Source organism: Apodemus sylvaticus, chromosome 13, assembly GCF_947179515.1.
Source record: "Apodemus sylvaticus chromosome 13, mApoSyl1.1, whole genome shotgun sequence".
NCBI classification, from domain to species: domain Eukaryota; kingdom Metazoa; phylum Chordata; class Mammalia; order Rodentia; family Muridae; genus Apodemus; species Apodemus sylvaticus.
The window spans coordinates 30,359,877-30,370,300 of NC_067484.1; the positions used below are offsets into that span (position 1 = coordinate 30,359,877).

At 44.6% G+C, this 10,424-nt stretch overlaps 1 protein-coding gene across 1 annotated transcript in view; it reads right to left on the reverse strand.

Annotated features, from left to right (window-relative positions):
* Positions 1 to 10,195, reverse strand: part of Gnal (G protein subunit alpha L) — a 137,831-nt gene extending 127,636 nt beyond the window's left edge. The window contains exon 1 of the mRNA XM_052155187.1: positions 9,850 to 10,195. Within this exon, the coding sequence (XP_052011147.1) occupies positions 9,850 to 10,195 (346 nt within the window). The remainder of the gene's footprint in view (positions 1 to 9,849) is intronic.
* Positions 10,196 to 10,424: the final 229 nt, after the last annotated feature.

Consider the following 10,424-nt stretch of genomic DNA (forward strand, 5'->3'; position numbering starts at 1 on the left):
GCTTCTGGTGAGAAGTCTGATGTAATTCTGATAGGTCTGCCTTTATAACTTAACCCTTTTCCCTTACTGCTTTTAATATTCTTTGTTTAGTGTTTTGATTATTATGTGCTGGAAGGACTTTCTGTTCAGGTCCAGTCTGGAGTTCTGTAGCTTCTTGTATGTTCATGGGCATCTCTTTCTTTAGGTTAGGGGAGTTTTCTTCTATAATTTTGTTGAAGATATTTACCAGCCCTTTAAGTTGTAAATCTTCGCTCTCTTCTATACCTATAATCCTTAGGTTTGGTCATCTCATTGTGTCCTGGATTTCCTGTATGTTTTGGGTTACAAGCTTTTCATATTTTGCATTTTCTTTGACTGTTGAGTCAATGTTTTCTATGTTATCTTCAGCACCTGAGCTTCTTTCTTCTTTTGTATTCTGTAGCTGATGTTTGCATCTATGACTCCTGATTTCTTTTCAAGGTTTTCTATCTCCAGAGTTGTCTTTCTTTGTGATTTCTTCATTGTTTCTACTTCCATTTTTAGATCCTGGACTTGATTGTGTTTTCCTGTAATTCTTTAAGAAATTTTTGTGTTTCCTCCTACGGACTTCTACCTGTTGACCCATGTTCTCCTGTATTTCTTTAAGGGACTTTTGTGTTTCCTCTTTAAGGGCTTTTACCTGTTGACTCATGTTCTCTTGTATTTCTTTAAGGGAGTTATTTATGTTCTTCTTAAAGTCCTTTATCAGCATCATGAGATGTGATTTTAAATACAACTCTTGCTTTTCCAGTGTGCTGGGGTATCTGGGACTTGCTGTGGTGGGAGAATTGGGTTCTGATGCTGCCAAGTAGCCTTGGTTTCTGTTGGTAGGGTTCTTGTGCTTGCCTTTCACCATCTGGTTATCTCTGGTGTTAGTTGGTTCTTGCTGTCTCTGGCTGGAGCTTGTTCCTGCTGTGGGCCTGTAAGCCTGTGTCCGTACTCCTGGGAGATCAATTCTCTTCTGGCAGTCTGTGCATAGAAGGCTGTGTAGCCACCTGGATCCTAGGTGTAAATGGCATCTGGAAGGCTCCTGTTCCCTCTGCTCAACTGATCGTATGCCCTGTGTGATCCTAGCTGTTTCCCTCCAGAGAGAAGGTGGAGATCTTACCTCCATGCTCAGAAGTGGAGGCACTGATGGGAGATCACTCTCTCCTGGTGTGCCGTGCACAGAAGGCTGTGGAGCCACCTGGCTCCTTGGTGAAAATGGCCTCCATTTTGTTTCTTAAGGCAAGGTTTCTCTATTCTGTGTGGCCCTGGCTGTCCTGGAACACACTTTATAGACCAGGCTGACCCTGGACTGAGACATCTGCCTGTTTCTGTCTCCAGAGTGCTGGGATTAAAGGTGTGCTGCACTACTGCCTGGCCAGCCCGCTTTCTTATACAATCCAGGACCACATGCCCAGGAGTGGCACTGCCCACAGTGTGCTGGGCATGTGGTCCAACATCAACCATCAGTGAAGAAAATTTCCTACAGACTAGCCAATCATATGGAAGCATTCTTTGATTAAGATTTCTTCTTCCCAGATGGTCCTGGCTTATGTTGACATAAAACTAGACATAAAAATTGACTCCTTTTCAGCATGACACACAAACACATCACTTATTAAGCCGCAACATTTTTTTTTATTGTTCCCAAGATGTCATATAATTATGACAATATAAAACATTATTATTTAGATAAAAATCCCACTGTTTTTAAATGTTCCAACACTTTAGAAATTCAGTCTCTGTAAAATATCCAAATTGCAAAGTTTCTATAAAATTCTATCTCTTCAAAATTTCAAAGCCTCTCAACTATGGATACCTGTTAAATATAAAGTAGGTAAGTATGTTCTTACTCCAAGATGAAAGAACTAGGGCACAGTTATAATTAAATAAACCAGATCAAAGTTCAGCCGTATAAAACGATCAGAGCTTTACGTCTGGGACTCACACACAATCCCCTGGGCTCCAAAGGGCCTCGGCAGCTCCATCTTTCTAGTTCTGCCACCCACAGCACATGCAACTTGTCTCATAGGCTCAGGCTGGCTCCCCTTCACATCTGCTGCTGTCCTTGGTAGCCATGGCACTCTCTTTCCAAAATGGTGGGGTCTCTGCAACTGGGCCGCACCTTTACCAATACCCTCTCCCAGCCTCTTTTCAGGGATGCCAGCCAAGCCACATTGTATGAAGCACCAATGGCTCCCCATGACCACTTCATGCTTTCTAAACCAGCACTGCCTAGAAAACTCTTCCACATCACCAAGTTCAGCTGTCTGCACATAGTACAGCCTTGGCGACCCCTTTATAACACAGCTTCTGTTTATTGACCTTGGGTGAAGGAAACTCTTCTCAGAAGATTTCACCTCAATGATGTTGGTGTCTTCGTAATTACAACTGATTCTCAGGCTCAGCTGAGAGCCAGCTCAGCACCGGTTGTCTCAGCAAAGAAAATGCTTCACTTTAGTGATTCTGGTTTCTTGTTAATCACGGCTAACTAAAACCAAAGATTCTAAATACTGAATAGCCAATGGATTGGGTAATCTTTAAAGGACTCTCATACTTCCCTCTGAATCTTCATACTCCATGTCTCCATTGACTGCATTTTGATCAATTCTCATATTTTGGAAGCTGCTGGAGAACAGCCCATTGAGCATTTAATGGCTTTCCCGGCTCAAAGTTCTAAGCTCCTTCCGCAGTCCTCCTCCAACCACACAGTCAGGTCTGTCACAGCAATACTACATGGCTTGGATCCAATTTCTGTCTTAGAGATTTGATTGCTGGAATAAAATGCCATTGCCAAAAGCAGCTTGTGGAGGAAAGGATTTCATCTTACAGTTTATACTCTATCATCCTGGGAAGTCAGAGCAGGGACTTGGAGGCAGGAGCCAATGCAGAGGCCATGGAGGAATGATGCTTATTGGTTTGATTCTCATGGCTTGTTCAGCCTGATTTCTTAAAGGATCCAGGACCACCTGCCCAGGGGTAGCACTTTCCACGGTGGGTTGAGCCCTTCCATATTAACCATCAATCAAGAAAATAACCTACAGACTTATCTACAGGCCAATCCTATTGAGGCATATTTTTGATTAAGATTCCATCTTCCCAGATGATCCTAGCATGTGTCAAGTTGACATAAAAACTGGCCAGCATAAACATACAGATTAAAAATAGACTTGAAAAAAAAAAAGCAAAAAACAATGACTAACTCCACAGGGTGGTGAAAAGTTCTTGTGGGACTTCACCCTGTGCTTCTAAAGGAGCTAAAGGCATTAGTTAAAAGTCACACCAGAATTCTGATTAAAAACAAACAAATAAAAAACAGTAGTGACTGTCCCAAAGAGACTGCTCTTCATGAAAGAGGTATGGTTGAAATATCTATGTATATCTATCTGTCTCTGTCTCTCTGTCTCTGTCTCTCTCTCCCCAGTCTCCATCTGTCTATCCATCTATTACTTTCCCCCCTTCAGTTCTCCCTTCCTTCTTCTCTTCCTCTCCCTCCCCTCCTTTCTTTTTTAGACAAAGTCTTGGTATTTGGTTCTGGCTAGCACGGAATTCACTTTATTACTCAGGCTGGCCTCAAACTCATGGTAATCCTACCTTAGACTCCCCAAAGGCTGGTATTATTTGTGCCACCAGACACAGCTCTGGGTTTGTACCTTAAGCTTCATGTGTTGAGCTTAATTGAAAATTTGAGGTATTAAGAGAGTAGACACTTAATCCAAATCTTGTGTCCATAGGTAGTGCCTGTAGGAATTGTTTAGAATCTAGAGGAGGTCATTAGGGTGCGTTTTCATGATTTAATGACCAAGAGCTTTAGAAGAGGAAGGAGAGAGACCAGGATATCTGCTCTCCTCTCCTCTTCTTTCCTTTCTCTTATCTTTTCTCCCCCTTTCTTTTCTTCTTTCTCCTTTCCCATCTTGAATGTCAGGACAGCACCACCTTGAGACCAAGAGGTCACCAAAAGGTCACCAAGAGGACAACAGACAATCAACACTTGCAAGCTCATCAATATTGGTCTTCAGAAGTATAACCATAGGAAACCTCCCTTTGTTATAAAGTTACTTGGCCTCAGGTATTTCATGATAGTTGCAAAATGGATAGATACACCTCGTCAAACCAATTATGCTTTTAATTGGTATAGATCCAGGCTTGCCATCAATGGGCCTTCTTAGTGTGGCCTGGGGGAAACTTGAGGCAAGAGTGAGCTAACCATGGATCGGTCATGTAGACTGTGGCTCATAAAACTATGATCAAATGATGCTAATGAAGAAATAGTCCTCCTGGATGTGGTAGCACATGCCTTTAATCCCAGCACTTGGGAGGCAGCAGCAGGTGGACTCTGAGTTGGAAGACAGGGAGAGCTACACAACAGACCCTGCCTAAAAAAAAAAAAATTAGTCTTCGGAGGAAAACTGGTATTTCCATTTTGTTTTAGGAATTCATAACATCTGGCCACTATAGGAACCAGTGTAGGTCTTCACAAGGCATCAAGGAAATGAAGCTGATTCTTGTGAGACAGGGCATGAACTCTCTGCTTTAATTGCTGGTTAGGACACAATTTTGAATTTATAATTCAATATATAATTCAATATATACTCCATCCCATTCATATTCCATCCCTGAATATGATAATATCCTGTATTCCTGAAAGACACCCCCTCATCATCCATCCTATCAAGGGTCCTCACTGTTCCAGTGAGATTCTCAGACAATTCTTGGTGAAATATTGTGTGCTTTATTCCATGTGGACAGGGACAATATCAACATTGAAGAGTGGGGTGGAATTTAGAGGTAGGTGTTTGTGATGTTATTGGGGAAACTTGCTAAGTGGTATCTGGGAGAGAGTCAAGCCATCTGATCACCTTATGGTAGAGCTGGACTTTGGGATGACATCCTGGCCTGAGGAGTTATTGTGGGTGTGGATGAGAGCATCCTCAACATAGCAGGCCAGGACAGAGGGTCATGGAGGTGAGTGCCTTCTCCGAGTGAGTCTGTGAACTTTGTCCCTGTCTTAGGGTTTCATTGTTCTGAAGAAGCACCAAGACCAAGGCAACTCTTATAAAGGACAATATTTAATAGGGGCTGAATTACAACTTCAGAGGTTCAGTCCATCATCATCATGGCAGGAAGCATGGCAGCATCCAGGCAGACATGGTACTGGAGAAGTAACTCATAGTTCTACATCTTTATCTGAAGGCAGTCAGGAAGAATGTTTTCTTTAGCACTGGTGGAGCCTGAGCATAGGAGAAGACCTCCAAAGCCCACCCTACTGTAGGGAACGTTGGCTGTGCCACCAGACAGAAGAACTGGTAAGGCTGAGTGAGCTCAGACCCTGGGAAGCTTAGAGACTTGCGATCAGTGGGGACAGAGCCGCTCCCTACCATTTCAGTACCTGCTCTGGAACATGTAACCACAACACCCCATTGAGAAACCGTGGGCAGTCAGTCACATATTGTAGCACCTGGAATCCTTCCCCACACAAACAGAGCATCACTAACATCTCAAATGGAGCCAATAGGAAACACCTACCCCTAAATCTCACCCTATCTCTGAATGTTTACATAGTCCCTGTCCACAGGGAATAAAGCACACAAGTTATTTCATTGGGGATTGTCTGAGAGTGGCTGTCATTAATGAACATGGGGAAGAATTCTCTCTCTTGAAAAAACTGGAGAATCTTGGACCTGACTGGCTGGCCAGGCCCATGCTGCCTCCACTGCCACTGCAGTAGCTGCTGAGAGACCTGAAGCTACCTGCCCTATGCAGGCCACTGAAACCTTGCTTCCCTTCTAAGAGCTGTAACAGTCCCAGCATTCCCCACCATATCAGCCTTATAGGACCTATTCATTGCTGGTAGACAGCAGACAACACTCCATGGTGACACACTTCCTCCAACAAGGCTACACTTTCTCCAATAAGGCCACACCTCCTAATAGTGTCACTTCCCATGGGCCAAGTATATTCAAATCAGCACAGTTCCTAATGTGGGCTCACAATTTAGGATCATTAAAGGACTGGGCAAGCAATCACTGGCAGACATAGGAGCAACAGAAGCAGACAGTCTAATCCATGCCTACAAGTCTGATCAAGTCTTGACTCTTGGACAAGTCCTTTCTAAATTGTAACAAATGTCAATCATCTTTCTGTATATAACCCAAATCTACTCAAAATATACAAACCATATCAGCCTGTTGTAACAGTTTTTTTTTAAAATTATTAGTGTTATGATTTACTTGGGTTTTTTTTTTTTCAAGTCTAGTGCTGGGAACCCAGGGCCAGTACCTGCTACTACTGAACTAATCTTAGACCCAGGCATTCCTGTTGATAGTCTTGGGTGGAAGATACAATGTACTCCACAAAATGAGTCATTTGAGCTAAGGCCACTCACATTATACAAATATTAGGCTATGAGGTAATGTCTTTAGAGAGAATAACAATCAAAAATGTGCTAAAGCAATTTATGCCTTAGAGCCATGCATAGCATTCTTCAGAGGCCATTTCCCACTTCTCTTTTATATAGTTATCCTTATTTTTCATAAAGCAAATACTTTTTGCTTCATATATTTCTGATGGTGGTGCTTCTGGGATTGACCCAAAGCCTTACACTTACTAAGCCCCATTTCTATTGTTTTTAGGAGTTATGTCTGACTAGTCAATCACACTGAAAAACCTTATGCTAGTGGCTGGAGAGATGGTTCGGTGGTTAAGAGTGTTTGATGTTCTGACAGGGGACTTGAGTTTGATTCCCAGCATCCACACAGGAGTTTGTAGCTGTCTATAATTCCAGTCCCAAGGTAGCTGATGCAAGCTTTTTGCCTTCAAGGATATTGGGTGCACATGGTGCACAGAAATACAAGCAGACAAAACTCCATACATACAAAAGAGAGAGAGAAAAAAAAACTCCGTGTTAATCATAACTCATGGCCTTACTTTCTTAACCATCTCCTTTTGAGCTTTGAAAATAGGATCCGTTAAACAAGCTGGAGGTATGTGTGAACTTTGAGATCTGTTATTTCAAACATAAGGTAGCAAATAAACTATGTCAGGCTATATCTTTGAAGAGTACAGGCCATTCAAAATTGGCTACAAGCAGTTGAAATTTTTGTTCTTTCAAAAATACATTTAGTGCCCATGTTGCCACTATGGTTCAAAATAGGCACGAGAGTCTAGAAATGTAATCTTGTATCCGCAGGCTCTCTCGAAACCTTTACTTCACCACGTTCTAGAAGTTGGCACTGAATAGCGGAATTCTGATGCTTTGTCCTTTTCTCTTTTGAGGCGACTGTTGTATTCCTTGGTATAGGATAGTTAACTCTTTATCTGAAGTGTGGTGTTCACCTACAGTTTTCATTACCAGGGTTAACAGTGGTTAGAAAACACCAAATGAAAAATTTCAGAAATAAATGATTTGTAAGTTTTCAAGTAGTTCTCATACTAGTATGTTATTGATAGGGGGTGTGAGGATGGGCTAGGGTACTTTCTGTAACATGGGATGGAATCTGCATATATACTTTATTAATAATGACCTGTTTGTTTTAAAGCCTGCAAAGACTTGATGCTTGCAGACATTAACCAGACCCAGGGCTCCAAGGGGAGCCTCATCCCAGATGTTCATAAAGATTGTGATGAAAGGCGAGGGCGGTGGGTGACAACGAGGGTGGCATGCTTGTCATGAATACCAGGTCTTCACAACAATGTAAGGACTACATAGGAAGAACTGTTTTCTTCTCTGTAACGACTGTTGGCTGCGGATGAAAGGCTGAGACAGTTTCCTTAGGCGCTAACCCTCCAGTGACCTTTTCAGATTACCAGTCCTCTGGATGAGGTGCGTTGTAAACAACCGTGTGTCTGGTTATGTTCCTCTGTGGAGGCAGACAACACACATGGTGCTCCAGCATTCCAGACACGGAAACCCCAGTGTCATTCACCTTGATTTCATCACCAAGACGCTGCACCACCTCACAGCACCGTAAGAAGGTTTAGCACAAGATTTGGAGAGAAACCATATTTGTATGGCATTTGTTACAGATTATTGCTCATAAGTATTCTACTAGTTATTAGTCTTTGTTGTGTTCTACTAAGTTGTTGTAATTATGTAATTGTGTAAAAGCTGTTGTGAATATGTAATTGTGCCCAATTTACATATTAAGTGCCACAAATAGGTATGCACACATGGGCAAAGCACAGTAGGTAGAGGGTCCTTCTCCACATGTTTATAAGTACTCTATTAGTTGTTAATCTCTGTTGTGTTAGTTTAAATAAGTAGTTGTTAGTTTAAATTGTGCCCAATTTACATATTAAGTACCACAATAGGTGTGCATACCTGGACAAAGCCAGATTTCCATTATCCATAGAGATATGGAAATGTATCTCCTGAAGAAAAAGTAGGGCTCTCATGTTCATATTTTGTCTCTTGTTTCAAAAGAAAATTCCCTTTGTTTTAGAACTCATATATCTCACTGTGATACAGTACCTAGTTTTGTTTTTCAATTACTCATTCTTCAAGCGGGCGAGTCTGTTTAAACTTAATATTTGTTCTAGAGATTTTAAGAGCTGTGTACATTTGTAAACCAATTTTTACTTCGCCTGGCATAGCCCCCTGCATACAGCCGAGCACAGATGCTAGCCCCTTCCACCTGATAGCTCACAAAATTGGATCAGATTCAGACATCTTCATTTCCCCCCTGGTAATCTAACAGGCAACAAGTAGAACAAACAAAGAATTTACGATTCAGGGCCAGTACTTGCCCAGCCTGATAATTTGCGATCCATGCCTGGGTACCACAAGTTGGTAGGAGAGAACAGACTCAATGTAAGTTGTCCTCTGACCTTCACACACATGCGCTGACACACCCAAATAAGTGTGATAGAGTTGTAGAACAAACACTTTATGACTTAGAGGACGGAGAGAAGACCTTTGATACTCATGCACGAGGACCTGTGAGTGGATCTCAGCACCAGGGAAGAAGCCCTGCAACCTCAAGGCTTGATGGTTACAAATCTTGGTCCAGGTTCAGCAAGAGGTTTTGTCTCATAGGAACGGGGAGGAAAGTGAGACAGGACTCCCAATGTCCTTCTCTGGTCTCTGCTGTGTGCAGACACACTGTGTACACAGACACAAAGAATTCATGACCCATTTCCCTTTTTCATCGCACACTCGACTGTACAGAAAATGTTTCCTAGTTGTTAGTTAATAAGAGCACCCTTATGCTAGACTCTGAAAAATACCAGCGGATCTCCAAGTGCTGGTAGGGTTATGTCCACTTTATTACAGTTGGGAGGGACTAGTGAGACTGGGGGCGGGGCGCAGGGTGGGGACAGACAGGCTAGGCCACTCTCGCCCTGGATCTGAGAAGAGCAAACACCCCCAGAGCACCAGTACGACTTACAACCTAGGTGGTCAAGGATGCTGCTTCCCAGCAACCAGCACCCGACATCTATCCCACCAGTTCTGTTCTCAGACTGTGCTTTCCATAAAAGCTTTGTGGTCTACTAAAAAGCTTTCTAAGTCTCCTATCATTGGCGTTCTTAGAACAAACTAAGCTGCCTGGGCTGTGGCAGGAAATAGAGGGCTAGGATGAGACGTCCCGGTGGAGTTCACGCTGCGGAAATCAATGGATCAAGGGCGGAAATTTCCCAGAAGAGGCACATTAATTAGTAATCGGTGAGCTACTGGCCCTCGGTCACAAGGCTTGGAAGAGAGAGAAATCACCCAGGAGAGTTCTGGCGACCAAGCCATTTAAATGTCAGGCTGAAAGTCATTCTGTCTGCAGTGTCCACGCCTGACATTCCCCAGGGCAGGGTCCCGCCCGAACCCCCCATCTCCCGAGCCCACCGGTGGGAACCTACCGAGCAGCAGGAGCCGGTGCGTCTGCTGCAGGTCGCGCTTCTGCTCGCGCAGCATGCGGTCGATGCCCCGGCTTACTTTCCTCGCCTCTTTAGCCGCCTCGCGCTCCTCGGCTCGCAGCTGCTCCTGTCGCCGGCGGCTCTGCAGCTCGCCTGGCGGTCGCGCGTTCGCGACGATCCGGTCGCCGCCACGCCGGAGAAGGGTCCCCACTGGAGCTGGGGCTGGGATCGGGGCAGGGGCCGGGGCGGCACTGGGCTGTGCGTCCACCGCGCACGGCTCCGAGGCCTCACAGGGGGTGTCCCCCGAGCTCCCGAAGAGCAGTGGCCGCAGGCTGTAGCACAGGCCCATCGGGACACGGGACTCGGAGAGCGGGCAAATCCCCGTGGGTCAGACCGGGGCTCCGGCCGACGCGGGAGGCAGCGCTACACTAGGACCCCGGGGCGCCGGCTGCGGGGCGTGGCTGCGGTCGCTTCGGCTCGGGGACCATGGCCCCTCACTGCCCTGAGGGGCCATTGTGCATCCTTCGAAGGTCCCAGGCGCGAGCTCGCACCTGAGAGCACCGCGAGCAGGAGGAGCT